Source organism: Zalophus californianus, chromosome 12, assembly GCF_009762305.2.
Source record: "Zalophus californianus isolate mZalCal1 chromosome 12, mZalCal1.pri.v2, whole genome shotgun sequence".
Taxonomy (NCBI): domain Eukaryota; kingdom Metazoa; phylum Chordata; class Mammalia; order Carnivora; family Otariidae; genus Zalophus; species Zalophus californianus.
This window is the reverse complement of record NC_045606.1, coordinates 50,676,519-50,694,611: the sequence shown is the minus strand read 5'-3', so window position 1 is coordinate 50,694,611 and position 18,093 is coordinate 50,676,519. Positions and strand designations below refer to the sequence as shown.

Here is an 18,093-nt window from a genome sequence, read left to right as displayed (position 1 = left end):
AGAAACTCACCCAAACTTCACTTATTGAAAATTTGCCTAGTATTTCCTTAAGTTTCAAATACATTAGCAATGGGATATCCCCATTTGGGAACTTATAAATGATAAATTTAAAAATAATACTTCTAAGATTTCTTATGTGGTTGTTTTTGCTTTCAACTAAACAAAACACCCCCGAAATCACATATTACCAATAGGTTAAAATCTCCTAAAATCTTGCAAGTGGGTACATATTACACAATCTGATAGTTCTCCATAAAACAGTCTTTTCCGAGGACTAAACATATTTTTTTAACTCTAGAGAATAAAAATGACTTTTTTAACAAAACCTCAATATTCAAAAAGAAAGCTTTTGATTCATTGCATTTCTTGCTTAATTTTAAAAGTTGTTTGTTTAGAAGGACAAAGTAGCAGAATACACTATGTATATATAAATATACATTTCAATTACTGCCTACATTTTGTAGAGAACTGAAAACAATTAATTAATCAGTTGATGTTTTAATGTGAGAGGTAAAATATTTTATGCAAGAGAAAAGTCATTTACTCTACCATGAAATGAGATTGTCTAGGCCAACATTCCAAAAGTAAGCTAGCTCTGCAGAACCAAGAATGCTGAGTGGTGCTATGTGCAAAAGGGAATCTGTAGTCCAGTGAAGTTTGGGAAATGCCTGTTCAACAAAGTTAAGTAGGTACTGAAGGCCTTATCAGAGCATCTAATATGCTAATGTCCATTCTAAATCACAACATATGTTAGAATAGGCCCAAGTTTCCAGAACTGCTTAATAAATCATTTTTCCTTCTCTTCTTTGTAGAGAGGGGGTAACATGCCTGGGCCACTGGCCAATATACCTGTACAACTACAACTAGGTCTTGAAGTACCTTTTTTCTTACACATATTCTTTATGTGGCTTTGTAGCTACATTCAGGTCCCCTAAACAAAACATTTTTTGGAGCTTTAATGGAATGGCTCCTTTAGCCACTTTCCCTTGTTTAAAACTTATATTTCTCTTTTACATTTGATGTTGTTTCAATGGACATTTCTAATTTGCCACTTTCAGAAAAAGAAGTACCAACCTGAATGCTTCAAGGTACTCTATATCTCCCATCGGGGGATCAAGGCCACCTGTCCAGGCAATATTTATATTGTATCCCTCTCCAAGGCCTGTTCCAACCTAGGAAGAAAAAAAAAAATAAAACACAACACAGTGGGTAGAGGAGGATGCAGGGAAGAAAGCAAAAAGAGAGGAAAACAAACACATGTGAGCTCTTGAAATAAACATCAAACAACATGTCAAATCAGCCCAACTTTGCTTGACAACCAGTGCTCTGGGTTATGCACTTGTTCTGCACTGGTTCTTGGTCCCATGGGACAATTCAGTAATCTCGTGTAATTTAAAACACCAGCAAAGGACAAGAAAATTAGGGGTAATCATGCAATGCAATTACCTGAAAGATAAAAATAAAAGTGGGGCTCTAAAGAAATAAACCGAACCTCATTTGGGGCTCCACTGCCAGGGAAAAAGTTCCCTTCATCATAGCGATGGAGTGAAATATACAGGATGCTGGGGTCAGCATAAAAGGCCTGCTGTGTACCATTTCCATGGTGAACATCCTACAGGGAAAAGAAAACAGATGACAAATACAGTCATGTTAACTCTGCGTGGAGACAACTTTTCTTATTTCTAGTTCCCTTTCTTCCCCACCCTCCTTCTCATTTTCTGTCTTCTCACTATGTCCCTCCTTCTTTCTCCTGTTCAGCTTGCTTCCACACCACCCCCTTTACTTCCTGAACTTTCAGGCAAATTACCCTTTAATGCACTCATTTTTTAAACTGGCTTCTAAAAATCAGGAAACCACAGCGAACATGCCCTGGAGACTCCAGATGAGCAGTCATTGAGAAAGCCCAGTCCTTTGGTACAATTAGATATTTATACACCGGCCCTTTGTACTCTTTGCTTCAGTGATGGAATCTCGCATCCTGTTTTATGGAGGAATTTTATGACTTATTAACTGCCAACAGTTCATAACCCCTCAGGCTTAATTAACTAGCCTCATTGGCCTCTGAAGAAAGACTAATGTTTAAACTACAAACAAGTATTTTGCAGAAGGATCTATGGCTTACAGAGCATTTTCGCAATTCTTGACAGAACACTGAACATACGTGTATGCACTGATTTGCCAAGTCCCACCATTAAGGTCAAAGGCTTTGCAGCCAGCTGAGTAAATTGGCCTTCTTGGAGCATTCAGTTCAGTTAGCAATCCCTCAGCAGTTAGAATCACTTCAAAAGAGACGCCAGATGCAAAAAGGACTTCATACTTTATTTTGGTAAAATCGTGACGGCAAGAGTTGAAGACACAGGAGCATGAGCTCATCAGCTATTAAATCATTTGGGCCATGCAAAAAGATGGCACAGAGCTTCATGCAATCTTTTCCAATCTGCCTAATTTTAGTATTATATCATGGCTCTCTTCCCTAGCCTCCTTCCTTTTCTTCCCCCCCCACACCTCCCTTCCTACAAAAACAAAAACAAAAACAACCCCTGTATCATTAAAATGAATGAAAAAATTCTTAGGACATTTGTATATGATAATGATTTAACTCTTAACAGTTACTTGCTGGTTCTGTAGTTTTATGATATAGACGTATGTTGGAATTGAAAGAAATGGGAAAAATAAAACTAATAGCATTTTAAAAAATGTCTTCACTGGAGGACCTCAAGTGTTAAGAATCTCAATTAATATGCTTCCTAGTATCTCCTGAACAAAATAAAATATAAAGTTCTCAAAAGTGAATAATCTACATATTTGCATTCAAAATAATATTACTGCTACATGTGTAACATATATAATTTCAAGTTTTTTTAAAACAAATTTTAGTCACTTGTAACTGTAGACTTATATTGTACTTTATTTTATATCAGTAAAAATCCTATTGGTTTCAACAATGATTCCTACAACTTTGCATCAGGCATTACATTAAACAGCTTGTATGGATTACTAACAAGTATATGACATATATGATATTACCCCTAATTTAAAAGAAAAGTAAACTGAGATTCAGAGAGTTTCAGTAATTTACTAAGACTATACAGAGGAAAAGTTGCAAGACTGGGTCTTGAATCCATTTCTTACTCCCAACTCATAACCATCATATATTAACTTATACTTAATATTCATTACCTCTTTGATCCTCTTAGCAAATCTGTGAAGTAAGAGTGGTGGTCATCATTGCTCCTTATTGGGGTTTATATAACTTGTCTTCACTTCAACCTCTAGCCCAGAACTCCCTCACTAAATACCACCAAAGCCTCCCTGTGTTGGATTCTGAAAGCCTGCACTGAACTTGCTATCCACAGTGTAGACATACACTAATCATCTCCTCCTCTTATATTAAACACATATCCAAAAATCAATTAAGGAATCATAAAATATTAGGGAAGGTATGCATCCAGAAATTTGTTTTGGCTCAAGGCATACACATCAGGGGGGAAAAATAGCTTACTGAAAATATACTAATCCCTGGATATCTGAAAGTTCAAAAAAAAAAAAAAAGGAAGGCAGAGATAGCAAAACTATTTTCCTTTGTCTGAACAAAAATGAAACTAACTCACATTGTCTTTTGAGTTTGCTACTGGACACCTAGAGGATGGACAAACAAGATACTATGAAAAACAACAATGAAGGAATGTCTGCATTTTTACCACATGATAGATTTTTTACTACATGATAGATTTCTTACAGCACTGTAAGAAAAATTTGCTCTGGCCCTAAATGGGTCTACACTTTGAAAACCAGAAAAATAATGCCTTGATTACTTCTGTTTCTTTAGTGATGTTGTAAAGGTTTATTTAAAAAGGTCAAATAAAAGATGATAAATTGTCTTAGATATAAAATCATTTGGTCTTGAAAAATGTGTTGGGTACTTATCGCATACATTTCTGAATAAGAAATATAGTCTTGCCCACAGTCTAATAAGGGTTCAACAAACATTATTCATTAAAATACACAAATCCATTCTAAAAATACTTGGATAATTCTTGATTTCATGTTCATATTCACAAAGTATTTAGGAATAAAGGTAAATCCAAATATACCTTTAGTTTTGGGCAACAATTTATAATGTAAACTTGAGAACACAGTTTCAGCTTTCTCTGCTGCAAAATATTCATAAAAAGTACTTACTCAGGTATGATCTGAGGATTTTCTCTCCACAGCAACAAATATATACTAGACTAATGTAAGAAAATTATTGGTGACTGTGAGGAATTATTAAAGTAATGAGATGAACTGAATCATTAAATGACTCAAAATAGACCTTATTTCTAAAATTTACTGGGAAATGCTGAAAAATCATTTCAGTATTCTTACTGGTTAAAAATATACTGTGAAAATTTATTTTCTATAAGGATTTAGAACCAATATATTCTCTTATAATGTTAAAATAGCTTTAACTAAATCATCTATTTGCTCAGCTAATATTATCACTTATAATTATTTAGTACAGGTACTTGTGACAATTCTTTTATTAAATTTGGTGCTTAACTAAAAATGGATTTACCCCAAATCTAGGACATTTGGAGTGACTTTTTAATGAATTAAGTCTAAAATGTATTATTTTCAACTTGAAGTCACATTGCATAAGAGCTACCTGAGTCATGCATGCAAATCCTACTTTCGGGGATGCTTCATGCCCCAAACACAATGAACAGTCTTTTCTGAATTGAAAAGCAAGTGCAACTGCTCCCTCTCCTCACCAATTTGAATGTTTCTGGAATCTCCCCAGATGGACAACTGGAATGAATAAGCTCCACATATCAACTAGAATCATTCCTGCCCCAAATACTCAATGCCTCTGAATTTGGCTATGGCCCCAAATAGGAGGTGAATTAGAGCTCTGGCTCTCTATTTACTAGGCATATAAAAATGCTGAAACTAGATGTGGACAATGGAGTAGCTTTGCCGTCTGTTGGCCCAAGAATTTGTGGAGCTAGTTCACACTGATTAGCTAAAGTTAGTGACTTCGGGTATGCAGGAATGAAATTCCTTTGCCATTGAAGAACCTTCACTTCTCCTTTGCTAACTTGCAGAACAGACCTGTCAGCCAGGGAGAACGGATGTTTCTGTGCCACGTGGCACTTTAAAACTTCCTTCTCAGCAGCTGGAAGAAAGAAGGGAATTTCCTCAAAGTATCCCTGCAGCTGCAGAATTTGGAAGACTTGAAAGTAAGAATATGCAGGCTGGTGGTGATCTCAGAGGCAACACTTTGGACAGAATTTCCTATATTTGGGGGATTTGAAACAAAAACTTCTCCTCTACTACAGCCTGCTGGGAAATCAGTATCCTTAATGATTGGATAACAGAGCAAATTTACAATCAAAGGCCAGTAAAGTTTACAGGACACTCCTTGGAGCTCCCAAACAACTTATTTTATAAATCATATTATCCAGAGCAGTCTTATATTAATATATAAGAATATAAACATTATATATTTAATATAGATATGTTATATATAAATAAAAACAAAACTTTACAGACAAATCCTGTGGGGTATCTATCACAAGCAAGGCATTTTTGCTTTCAAGTCTATTGTACAATTCATTACTTTAGAGTTTGGATATCCCAAATGTGCTTTCAAAGAGACTCTTAACAATTATTATCTTCATAGAACCATATAGCAGAGGAGATTCCTTAGAAAGTAATACTAAAAGATTTCTAAGGATAGGACAGTTTACCAATCTCCTTCCTGCATAATTTTGACAAATTTAGAAAGCTTAGAAAAATTTTCCCACAATCCTTGGTCTTCATCTGCTATCCTTTCTTCAAGTTCTTGGCTTATCTTTCTAGCAGAAGTTATAGTACTAGAACTATATTAAATTACTTTTTAAATTTACTCCCTTATATATCATGCAAATCTATAATTATCAATTAATGAAAATGTCATTTTGTATGTACATGGGAATAGAGGTACTGATGTTCTCATTTTTGTAAAATTTTAAGACCTTTAAGACCTTGCTGTTGTAGTATATCTAGGCCTTCAACACATTTTTTTAATGGTGAACTATGACCTATAGTGAAACTCAAGCATATCTGGAAAATACACGTAAAGTTCTTAGCACCAAAGTGCTTGTGGGGAGGCGACGATACAGTATGTGGAAAACATCCATTCCTACCAAGCATTAGAAATGGTTATCAGTCTTTCATTCCTTTTATCTTCTTTTCAACTCAACTAAGTATTTCTTCACATGGCTTTGTTCGTGCTTTCTAAAACCCTTTAGTTTACTTGCTTAACTGAATCAGAGGACTGGATGGTGAGGCCATGACTTCCCAATAAGATTTAATTATGAGTGCAGATATGAACAAGATTTAGACTATTAAGCCTTGCACTTCAAAAAAACCTTTAACATATTTTGCCTTTAAATCTTTTATCACCTGCAAAAATTAATTAAGTGCAGATGTAGCAGGTTCGCTTTGGATGCCAGGGTTCATTTCCTGTCTATGCTTTGTCAGACAACCTATTACACCTCCTCGTGAACTAGAGGCAAACCGAAAACGGGGCTCATAAATCACCAGTCAGCTCTCTTTCGCCCTTTCCTAGGTTGGCCTTTTTGTATGGGGCAGATCTCCAGCTCATTATTCATGAACATACTATAGACAACATGCCAAGTGTCATCTGCATTTAAACAAACCATTTGTTAAGCAAATTATAACTCTATTGTGTAAGAATGCATCATGTTAAAATGCAAGACTAATCTAATGCCTCTGACTTTTAATCACTCAAGGTTCCTGCCGGGGAGTCATCCCAAACTGGCATACATGATCTCGGATCTTTTCAGAAAGAATGACATGCTGACTTGTTTTAATAATACCACTGTTGCACAACAAACAACATGATTGCTAACCAGGGGAAGTGGCCAATTGGTTACCAAAGCAACAGCATTCTTTCCAGCACATCTGACTATTTAAAGTCTATATTCTGCAGGGAAAAGTAAATTCAGGTTCTGTTGGGTTATTTTAACTGTGGAAGTATCAATTCATTTAAGGATCATAAAAGTTGCCCTGATCTGCGCCTTCTTCTCATTAAATTGCAGTTAACACCAAGAAAGTGAAACGTGAATGTTTATGGTTTCAGAACTGCAATCCTGAATTTAATGAGTTTCCACATTCAAAGGAAACGCACCCTTCAGTTGTTTGCAAGTGCTAAAAGCAGGACAACCTAACACAGAAATACAAATACACTCCCTTTTATCTAGAGTCACTGAAATGCAGCTCTGGCCAGGAATACATACCAGATCTACAATCAATATCTTGCTTATATTTAGTTGGTCTCTCAAGTATTTGGCGGTAATTGCAACTGAATTAAAAAAGCAGAACCCCCTGCGGAATAGAGAAGAACAGAGAAATAAGAAAGCAAATCAGCCAGGAAAACCATTATAAATAATGTTCAGAGCATTTTTTAAAATGCTATATGATCTCTGAAGCCATAAATCTGCTTCTGGGAGTACCTTGCAAGATTTTTCAGTCCATCTGCTAACAATTAGAGGCTTCAGAGACATGCACGGGGCAGGTGACCGCCAGGAACCGTGGCGCTTGGAGATGGGCAACAGTCCCTGGTACTTACATGGCTGTGGATTCTTCAGCATGATGGCCTGGAGGCCTTACAACAGCAAACCCATTCTGTAAAAACAAGACAGGTTTTCAATGATCAGATATGGGAGGATTGCTTGGATCTCCATGTACTACAGAGCATCAGGCATACAGGAAAAGATTCAAGTCTCAATGAGGCTTCAGAGCTTGTTTTCTTGACACCATTGCCATTTCAGAGAATGAACAGAAACAATATATATGATCATATTTTATCAGATCATGTCTCAGAAATAAGGCTTCTACAGAGCAAGGGGAAGAATAGGGATTCGGGAGTTATACCTTAGCTGGCAAATATGCATATCATTATACTAGTATGATTCATTTTCAAGAACAACTTCTTATTTTATGAAAACAACATCCTACAGAGGAAGAAGAAATTCACTCTGGTGCAGGTTTGGGTCAAAATTTGCAAAGACCAGGGAAGATCCAAAGTGAAAATTCTTTAGCTGGATTCTCTTAATGGTTATTTCCACTCCATTGTCAGCAAAATGATAAATTTATACTCACACACTCACATACACACAAAAGAAACCCAGAAAGGTGAAAAAGAGAACAATGGAAAGCCCATATTTCTTCCAGTCTATAAATTTAGCTTGGATGGCTGCCAAGACTTGCAACTTTATTGGATTCCCTAAGTCAATTTCTAGCCCACATTCTGGAATTTTATAAAGAATTCCAGGGCTGAGTAGCAATCAGATCTATCCATGATCAAGGAATGCCTTAACCTCCAGATTAGCTGGAATGCATCACGGAAAGCTGAAGTAACTCCAGCATGAAGGCAAGGAACTATAAATCCTTACAAAGACAGCATGCTCAGAAAAGTTGGGTTGCTTGACATGAAAAAAAATCATTCATCAGATGGTTCACACCACCTTTCACTTAACTATGATTCAAGTAACATACTCAAAAGATATTTCTTTAATGTAGAAACCTAAAACTTTCAAAATAATTTTAATATACCCCAGGGATATTTTTTCCACATCTTACTACAAGCATAAATATAATATCAAGAAAAATAATCTATTCCCTAGGACTTTAAATATACATAAATTTTTCTAGAATGTTATGGTAACCAACATACAATGATTAATTTGCTACATTTTGATGAGCATATACATACTGATAATCTCAGAAGCAAATCAGAAGTCAAATAACATAATATCAATTTTAAATGTAGAAATGGTATTAACATATTTCCTATAACAGTTCTTGAGATACTTACTATCTCTCTGGCAATAAAAGACTAATATGATGGAAATTATTTAATGAACCATACAAGACCAGAGAAATTTTAAGATTGTAGAGTGAGAGTTTAGTGTGCTACAGGAATTCTGAGGATAGATTATTAAGTAAAGATTATGATAGGTGCGATATATCTTATTGGGAAGAAAAAAGGATGAAAATAACAAATATAATACAAGGTAATAAAATTAGCATGTAATGAATTTCTGCAATTGGGATTGACAATACTAATGATCTTTTACAATTCAATTAAAACTAATACGCTTAAAAAAAAACTACAATGTTTTACAGGTAAAGGGCATGGATAGACAATACAAAGAAGAAAAACTTCCAGTGATCAATAACTAGAAGAAAAAACATTCAATGAAATTAGTAATCAAACAAAAATAAGACGAACCATGAGAGATGATGGACTCTGAAAAACAAACTGAGGGTTCTAGAGGGGAGGGGGGTAGGGGGATGGGTTAGCCTGGTGATGGGTATTGAGGAGGGCACGTTCTGCATGGAGCACTGGGTGTTATGAACAAACAATGAATCATGGAACACTGCACCAAAAACTAATGATGTAATATATGGTGATTAACATAACAATAAAAAAATTAAAAAAAAAAAACAAAAAAAAAACAAAAATAGATGAAAATCCTAATGGAAAAACATTTATCCACCCAGGAAATTGGATTTTTTTTTTCAATACTCTATGCTAACAATGTAGTGGTACTTTATACACTCACAAATGCTGCCTAGAAGAAGATAATTTATTATAGCCTTCCCGGAAAATAATCCATCTCTATATATTTAGAGCCTTTAAAAAACATTTACCCTTAGAATTACTAATATACTTAAAGGATTTTTGCCCTAAAGGTGTTATTAACTTTGTAGACAAGGATTTATATAAAAGATGTTTTATTTACAATAGGAAAAATGGAAATTATGTAAGTTAGCTAATATTAGAAGAATGTTTAAGTGAATTATGGTATATCTATACCATGCAATATTAGACAGCCATTAAAATTTTGTTATTATAAATACTGAGTGGAACAAAAAGATATCAACTCTGGAAGTATTAGTGTTAAAAATAACAGCCACAGTATGATATATCTGAGTGATGCTATTATATAGGTTATTTTAAATTTATAATTTCATATCTTTTGAAAATGGTTTTACAATAAACATTAATTACTTCAAAATGAAAAAATATAAAACAAAGAGACAGTTGAGAGGTACATCTGAATTGGTCTAACAGGAAGAGCTGTGGTCATAAAGGTAGAGAAAAGTTTTAAAGGGCAGGAGGGAAAAGTATGAATAAATGACTCAGAAGAAAGAACTTTAGAAAGTATTATTTATGAATATTACACTGCATATTAACTGGAATTTAAATGAAAACTTAAAAAATAAAGAACTATATACCAAAATATCAACCTGAATAGAAATCATGTTAAGAAACAACATGGAAATAAAATCACATAAATAATTAGCTAGATTATAAAGATAAAAAAATCAAATAGAATTTGATTTTTATTTTCCTCTTCTCTCTTACAGCCAAATTCCTTGAGAAAGGAGTCTGCCTTTCACTTTATAATCTTCCAAAGTAACCACATTTGGAACCATTCTGCTAAACTGCTTGATCTGGGGTTGAAAATTATCTTCTTGCAATAACAAACATTTTCTCAGTCATAATGATCCACCCAAAGCTTCCACTGTGCTCTCATTAATGGCAAACACCCCTACATTTTCCTTGTCTTTTCTGAGTGCCCCCTTTCCTTAGCCAAAGTCTAGCGGGGCTGCTTCTTCCACAATCTGCTCAAGTGGTAGCTGCTTCCTCTCTCACACCACGCAAGCCTGCATTCAGGAAAAGACAGAACTGGTGTACTCCTAGTGTCTCACTGCTGTTTTGAAAGCATAAAACCCAATGCACCCACCCTCCACAATACTTTCTGGTAAGAAAGGATTAGATCACACACAGAGAGAAAAGATAAACACAGTAAAATGACTGAGACTGAGCCCTGGGGCAGTCTAGCTCCTTTTGCCTCCTGTTAGTGTAGAGGAAATGTTAGTCCTCTATTTTACCACCTGCAATTAGGATCCCATCCCCTCCTACTTTTCCACCATCATTTACATTTTTCTAACATATTAAAATTCCAAATTTTATATATATATATTTATTTCATTCAGATTTAAATAAGCTCGGGTTTCCACCATCTTGAAAATAAAAATGTTATATATATATATGTATATATACACCAAAATAATACAAATATACATATGTACAATATACCTCCATCCTTAATCCCACTGATCCCTTCAACTGCTACACTTTTCTTCCCTTTCAGCAAGCAAAATTCTTGGAATGGTGGTCTACCCTGCTGTCTCCTTTCTCCTTTTCTCACCCCTGCCTCAATTACCTATCTCTAATTTATCTTCTATTTCCTTAGTTCACTAAGGAAGTTTTTACCAAGGTTACCAATGGCTTCCATGTCACTAATTCCAAAGATATTTTTATGCTCTCATGCTACGGGGCCCCTTGTCAACTTTAAACACTACTGGCTACATCTTCCTTTTTTTTTAAATTTTTTATTGTTATGTTAATCAGCATACATTACATCATTAGTTTGTGATGTAGTGTTCCACGATTCATTGTTTGTGCGTAACACCCAGTGCTCCACGCAGAACGTGCCCTCTTTAATACCCATCACCAGGCTAACCCATCCCCCCCACCCCCCTCCCCTCTAGAACCCTCAGTTTGTTTTTCAGAGTCCATCATCTCTCATGGCTCATCTCCCCCTTCTTTTGGTTTCTGTGATTTCACGCTCCCCTGGTTTATTTACCTCTCCACTTCCTAATCAGTCTCCCTTGAACGCTCCTACTCCTCATCTTGCTAGTTAAATATTAAAATTACTCATGGCCCAGGCTTAGACTTCTCTTCTCCTCTTTCCACACTTACTTCCGAGGCAATGCCATCACTCTCGTGGAATCAATTACCACCCATCATCAGATACTTCACAGATCTCTATTTCTAGGATAAGCCCGCCACTGAGCACCAGACCAAAATATTAGCCCACCTACTAAATATCTTCACTTAAATATTCACTTGGAAGTTCACTTCAAATTCAATATACAAGATCAAACTTCTGATCTTCTCCCAGCCTTCTCTAACTTACCAATGAGTCATCCAGTGGCTCAAGTCAGAGACCAATGAGTTATCCTTAATGGTTCCCTCTCCCTAGCCTTCCCCCATTTCATTTTAACTCATGACCAATTCCTGTTGATTTTGATTCTAAATATCCCTCAAATCTATGTACTTAAATCTATATCCACTCCTTGAGCGTTTTGCCTTTTGAATTTCTGTCTTTCTCTCCATCATTCCTCCGGTAATTATTCTTGGTGATTTCAGTATCCATACATACAGACACTCCCTTCAATGTCTTGATTTCTCATTTCTCTGACTCCTCGTCTTCAGTGACTCTGTCTTCCATTTACATTCATACTCCTAGACCTTGCCATTACTGGTGAGACATCTACTCCACAATCTTAATGTCAAACATCACACTCTCCTACTATCCTATTTTCCAATTAATGCCCCAACTGCACCAAGACTTCCAATCCACTGACCTTATTTAACTTCTGCTATCCATCATTCATCCCTATCATCATGTTCACTTCCCTCCTTATCTGGTTAGACTTCAGGGTCCAACACTGTACCCACTTCCTCGCATATACTTTCAGATATCTTGTACTTTTTTCCCTCCAATATACTCCCCTAGTACATTAGTCTGCTCAGGCTACTATAACAAAGTACCAGAGGCTGGGTGACTTAAACAACAGAAATTTATTTCTCTAGTTCTGGAGGCTGGAAGTTGAGATTAAGATCTGGCAGGTTTGGGTTTGTGTTGAAAGCACTCTTCCCAGCTTGCAGATGTCTGCCTTTTCCCTAGGGTCCTTATATGGCTTCTCCTCTGAGTGTACACACACAGGGCAGGGAGAGAGAGAATTCTAGTATCTCTTCCTCTTCTTACAAGGGCACTAGTCCTATCAGATTAGGGTCCTACCCCTATGACTTCATGTCACCTTTATCACCTCCTCACAGACAGTCATATTAGGAGTTAGGGCTTCAACATTATACATTTTGGGGGTACAAACATACAGTACATAAATACTTCTAGTCACTTTGTCCCTTTCTTCCTTCAACACACTCCCGATAAAACTACAAAACTAATTAAATATAACTCACATCTGTTCTGTTCCTCCAACTAAGCCTAGATAAAAGCTACATAACTGGTCTTCCTTTAAAATCATGATTACAAACCTCAGATAGGCTCTCCAGGATGCCCAGCAATCATACTACATTCCTTAGCCAATTAACTCTCTATTTTATAAGAGTATTTCTACCTTCTTCTCTTTCTTCAAATCTCCTTTAACCCCTGCTCATTCTTTACCCTTTGCTGATGACCTAGCTTCTTATTTCACTTAAAAAATAGAAGCAATTAGAATAAAATTTCCTCATCCTTTCATAATCAAATCTAACCATCTCCTCCCACTAGTCCCTGATCCTAAGAGCAATTAATTCCCCTGTGCACTTAATCCCACTGCCTCTTACCCATTCAGAAACAGCTTACTTACACTTTTCCCTTTCCTTCTGGTATCATCATTTGTTTCCTATATTGGATTGTTGTCTTTAAAGTAAAAAACACATATAAGTCTTTCCTCTTAATAGAAACAAAATAAACAAGGCAAAATGACAAATAATAGCATTATACTATAATACTATCATGTAATATATAATACATAAAATAATGCAAATAAAAATACAATAAATAATAAACTCTAATATTTTATTACTGATTTAATCCTAAGAACATCTGAGATAACATTATTATCCTTATTTCACGAATGATGAAATCGAAGTGTAGAAAGATTAAAGAACTTGCTTAAGGTTCATACCAGCAAGTGACACAGCTGGGATTCTATTCCAGATGGTCTAGCACCTGAAAACAAGCATTTAAGACTAGCCACATTGTACAACCTGGCCTTTGCTTACCTTTTCAGCTTCATCTTGCACCACCATCTGCTTTCCTTTCTCCACTCCAGCCACAATGGCCTTTTGGTTCCTCCAGCGTGCCTGTTTCCCCTAGCCACAGGCCTCTGCACATGCTCCTACTTCAGAATGGAATGTCTTCCATTTACATACCCTCTCCCTTTACCTGGATAACACCTCCTCATCTGCACATTTCAGCTCCAATATCACCTGCAGAGAAACCATCCCTGAGACCCAGCAGATCAGCATCAAGATCCTCTGTAATATGCACTTAGAGATCTGCCAACCCTTGTTTCTAAGAACTCGTCTTAGTTTATAATGACATACCTCATAGTGTGATTATTTGTTTTTATTATTTTTTATTACTATGACTTACATAATTAATGTCACATCCATACTCCCCATAGTAGGGTCACCCCTTTTATGACTTGGCTCACCATTTTATCATCTAGACTTACATTATGCCTGGCACATACCCAGTGGTCAGTAAAGAATAATAAAATAAATTTGTGAAGAGATACTACTCTGGCTCTTATCTTTCTGGTGATTCCTTTGATTTGCTCCTGGCTATAAGTTCTCCATTATCTCAAAGGTCACAACTTTTGCATCTCAGCTTTTTGTGGGAGTTTGCCTATTAGACTTGGGAGCATCTTCTTTCTTAGAAACACATAAAATATTTTGTTCCTTACAATTAATGGAGACTTTGATTTGATGAACTATAGTGGAAAAGTGTTTTAAAATGAAATTATTATTCTTACAGAAATGTCTTTCACACTGGCTTCTGAATGGAATTTGTTTTGTATTTTTCTGAACCCTTTATTGTCTGGCATAAACCTTTATTGTATGGGATACCACCTGAACCAGTGTTTTCCTCGGCTCAAGAATATATAGTCTTCAAATATTTTTCAATGAGCCTTTTTAATAATCAATTTACTGTATATTCAAAAAACTCAATAATCTACTAGCTTATATAAGAAAACCTATGTACAACAATGGACTCAGAGGCTCAGTTTATTATTTTCTAATTTAATGCTAACAAGAATTTTCATTTCATAAATTTTTTTTTTCTCAAACCTTGAAGTTTGTATGATGTTTTCACTTCATCTTATTTTTGAGCATATCAGAATGTAGTAGTAAAACCTATTCATCCATATAATTTTGAATTTCTTTTTACTTTACTTCATGAAAAAACTCCCTGCTTTATATTTTATTCAAAGTTATGAAGACTAAGTAGTTAATCTAAGCAAACAAATTCTGAAGTACATTTCTGTGACTTTATATAAATTTAAGGGTGATATAATCTTGTCTTAATAATCTGATTTTTAAAATCTCTTTTCAAGTTTTAAATTCTCTTCAGTCATGAACATTACTAATCATAGAGCTTTGGCAGTATTTTAGCATCACTAACAGTAACAATGTTTCCAGAGTGTTCTCACATCCATATTTTTGTTGTGGTGGTTGTTGTCTAGATCAGTATTATGGATGTTTCTCCTTGGTTAAAGAGGAGGAAGATGTGTTCTCTGATGTCATCATATGGGGAAATGTAGGAGACTATTTGCTTCCCATATATAGCCACGGAAACGGAATATAGGTCATTGTCTCTATGTAAAAACGGATTTGAATGAGAGGGACAGGAATCCAATCATTTTAGACTATAGTCTATTTTTGTAAATGATGAAATTTTCCTTTTCTGGTCAAAATGATCAAAATGTAAAACTTTATGTATTCTTTATATGCATAGTAAAACCCTCCCCAGGTGAGTAAAGGGCAGGGAGTAAGCAAATCACTAGAACCATTTTAAAGTTTTGTTTTGTTTTTTTTTACCTCACCTAAACAAAGTTCAAATTCCTCTACATAAGCTCAGTTAGCCATGGCACATGTGGAACTGAAAATCTGGAGTATAAAACAATCTGATCATTTTATTTGTTGCAATCATTAAGACAGTCCCATGGACAGGAGAAATGTGTATTTCATTTTGCTAACATCCCCAAGTACGTATTCAATGGATAGTAAGAACCATTACTAATTCCAACCTATGTAGAGTAATTTAGGTTTCAGAAATCATGGAAAATAAAGGTCTAATCACCACTGACAAGAGTAATGTAGAAAGTCAAGAACACACTGTATAATAGAATTAGCCAATATATACAAAATCCAAAAGAGAAAAGCAAAGATTATTTATACATTTTCAAAAATATTAAGCAATGATCTGGAACTTAAACCACCTGTAATAGTCAGTAGTCCTGTTAGCAACTTAATAATTTTGATTTATCCTTTATAAAAACATAACTGCAGTACATAGTACAGAAATTCTCCGTGATATTAATAAATTGACAAGAGATTGTGTTTCTTTGTTAAAAGTAGTTAATCAGATATTAGATCTTTACTTAATCTTTAACTCTATTTTGGGACACTATAGGAACAAAATCAAAGAAATATGTCCTGCTTAGAAAAATGTTTTATGTATAACGGCCTACTATTCAAAGACTAATTGAGCATGTCAAACCAGCTGACTGAATTCTGTTTTTAAATTTTCTCTTTTAGTGCACTGCTAATGTAGAACTCAGTAATTACCTCCCAATGTCTAAATATTACCACTAAAGTATTTCTAAACACGTACTTAAGTATCAAACGTACTTAAGTATCAGTCCTCAGTGAAATACTATGTATCAAAACCAAGCACAGCATGGAAAAACTCTGCAGCATGTATTTCCAAGTAAAGATGTGATGGTTGAATTACTGCTTCTAATACATTTGCAGAATTGGAAATTTATATGGAGTAGTTTATGTGCTTGAAATATTTCATGGGAAGCCAAAATCCCAGCTACCCCAGATCCATACTGATGCGTTATCAATTTTGAAAATGACTTTAAGAAACATTCATTTACATAAATATTTTTTAAATAGTTGAAAATATTTTAATCTACTTTGATATTCCATAATAACTATAATCATCAAATATGTTGGTGAATAATGCATTTGGCACTAGTAAAATGAAGTGCTGATAGCAACCAGAATCTGAAATTTACATGTCTATGCTAGGCTAGCACAACTTAATCTCCCAACAAATCCGTATGCTTGTAAGTGCCCTTTTTAACATCTCAAGAAATGTGCTTGCCAAGTGTACAAGTCTTTTATATGATGATAGATAAGAGTAATAAAAATAAAGCATGCATTAGCTGGTTTGACACACTTTAAAATTATTTATAGTAATAAATTTGGCGTTCTTTATATTAAGTTGCACAGGGGGAAGAAGTCAGAAACATGGTAAGGATATAATGCTTTTGTAAGACTTCACTGGGTAGAAGATCCTAATGCTTTCCTATCACAGTAAATTTTTGTTTTTTAAAAATCATCGCTTGAAGTGATTATGTTATCTGTTGGATCCTGTTTTAGTTGTTGTATGGGTTGGCTTTCTTTCTCCTTTCTCCCTTTCCCTCCCTCCCTCTTCTTCCTTCCTTCCTTTCTTTCTCATTTCTCCTTTCCTTTCCTTTGCTTTTTGTTGGTGGAGCGGGGTAAAAATATTTGTTGTAACAGGATTTAAAATATAATTAAATACTACTAATCTTGTCACATTTAACACTTTATAAGTATTACCTTCCCTCTGATTTAGGTAAAGTGGAATAAGGCAAAAATGTCCATCAAAATTCTCTAGCGGGTGTCTGGGAGGCTCAGATGGTTAAGCGTCTGCTTTCGGCTGGGGTCATGATCCCGGGGTCCTGGGATCGAGTCCCACATCAGGCTCCCTGCTCGGCGGGGAGCCTGCTTCTCCCTCTGCCTCTCTCTGTCGCTCCCTATCTCTCATGAATAAATAAATAAATAAAATCTTAAAAAAAAATTCTCTAGTACCTATGATGGTTCATATGAACTTGTCGACTCTCCCCCCATCCAAAATGGTGCTGGTTCCAATCAATACAGTGGTATGAGAGTCCATTCTTTCAGCTAAAGAAGCTGAAATTTGTTAAATGGAAATTGTTCACATTATCTTTGTTGATAACACTGGATGTTAAAATTTGGGGGGTGGGGAGATCATACATGAAAGTTGAGTGAATACTCCTTCCCCTCCTACCACTTACTCCCCGGCAATGGATTTAGGGATTTAGATTATCAGAAACCAACTCAGGAGCAGAGAAAGAAAAACAGATAGTCATTCCTCCTGCCTTTCTTCCCCCACT

The 18,093-nt window shown here is 35.4% G+C and overlaps 1 protein-coding gene across 1 annotated transcript in view; it reads right to left on the bottom strand.

Moving 5' to 3' along the window:
* HDAC9 (histone deacetylase 9) overlaps positions 1-18,093 on the bottom strand; it is a 739,057-nt gene that overhangs the window by 201,404 nt on the left and 519,560 nt on the right. The window contains exons 22-25 of the mRNA XM_027573169.2: positions 7,619-7,674; positions 7,287-7,374; positions 1,493-1,612; positions 1,075-1,172 (exon numbers count right to left, since the gene is read on the bottom strand). Coding sequence (XP_027428970.2) covers positions 1,075-1,172; positions 1,493-1,612; positions 7,287-7,374; positions 7,619-7,674 — 362 coding nt within the window. The remainder of the gene's footprint in view (positions 1-1,074; positions 1,173-1,492; positions 1,613-7,286; positions 7,375-7,618; positions 7,675-18,093) is intronic.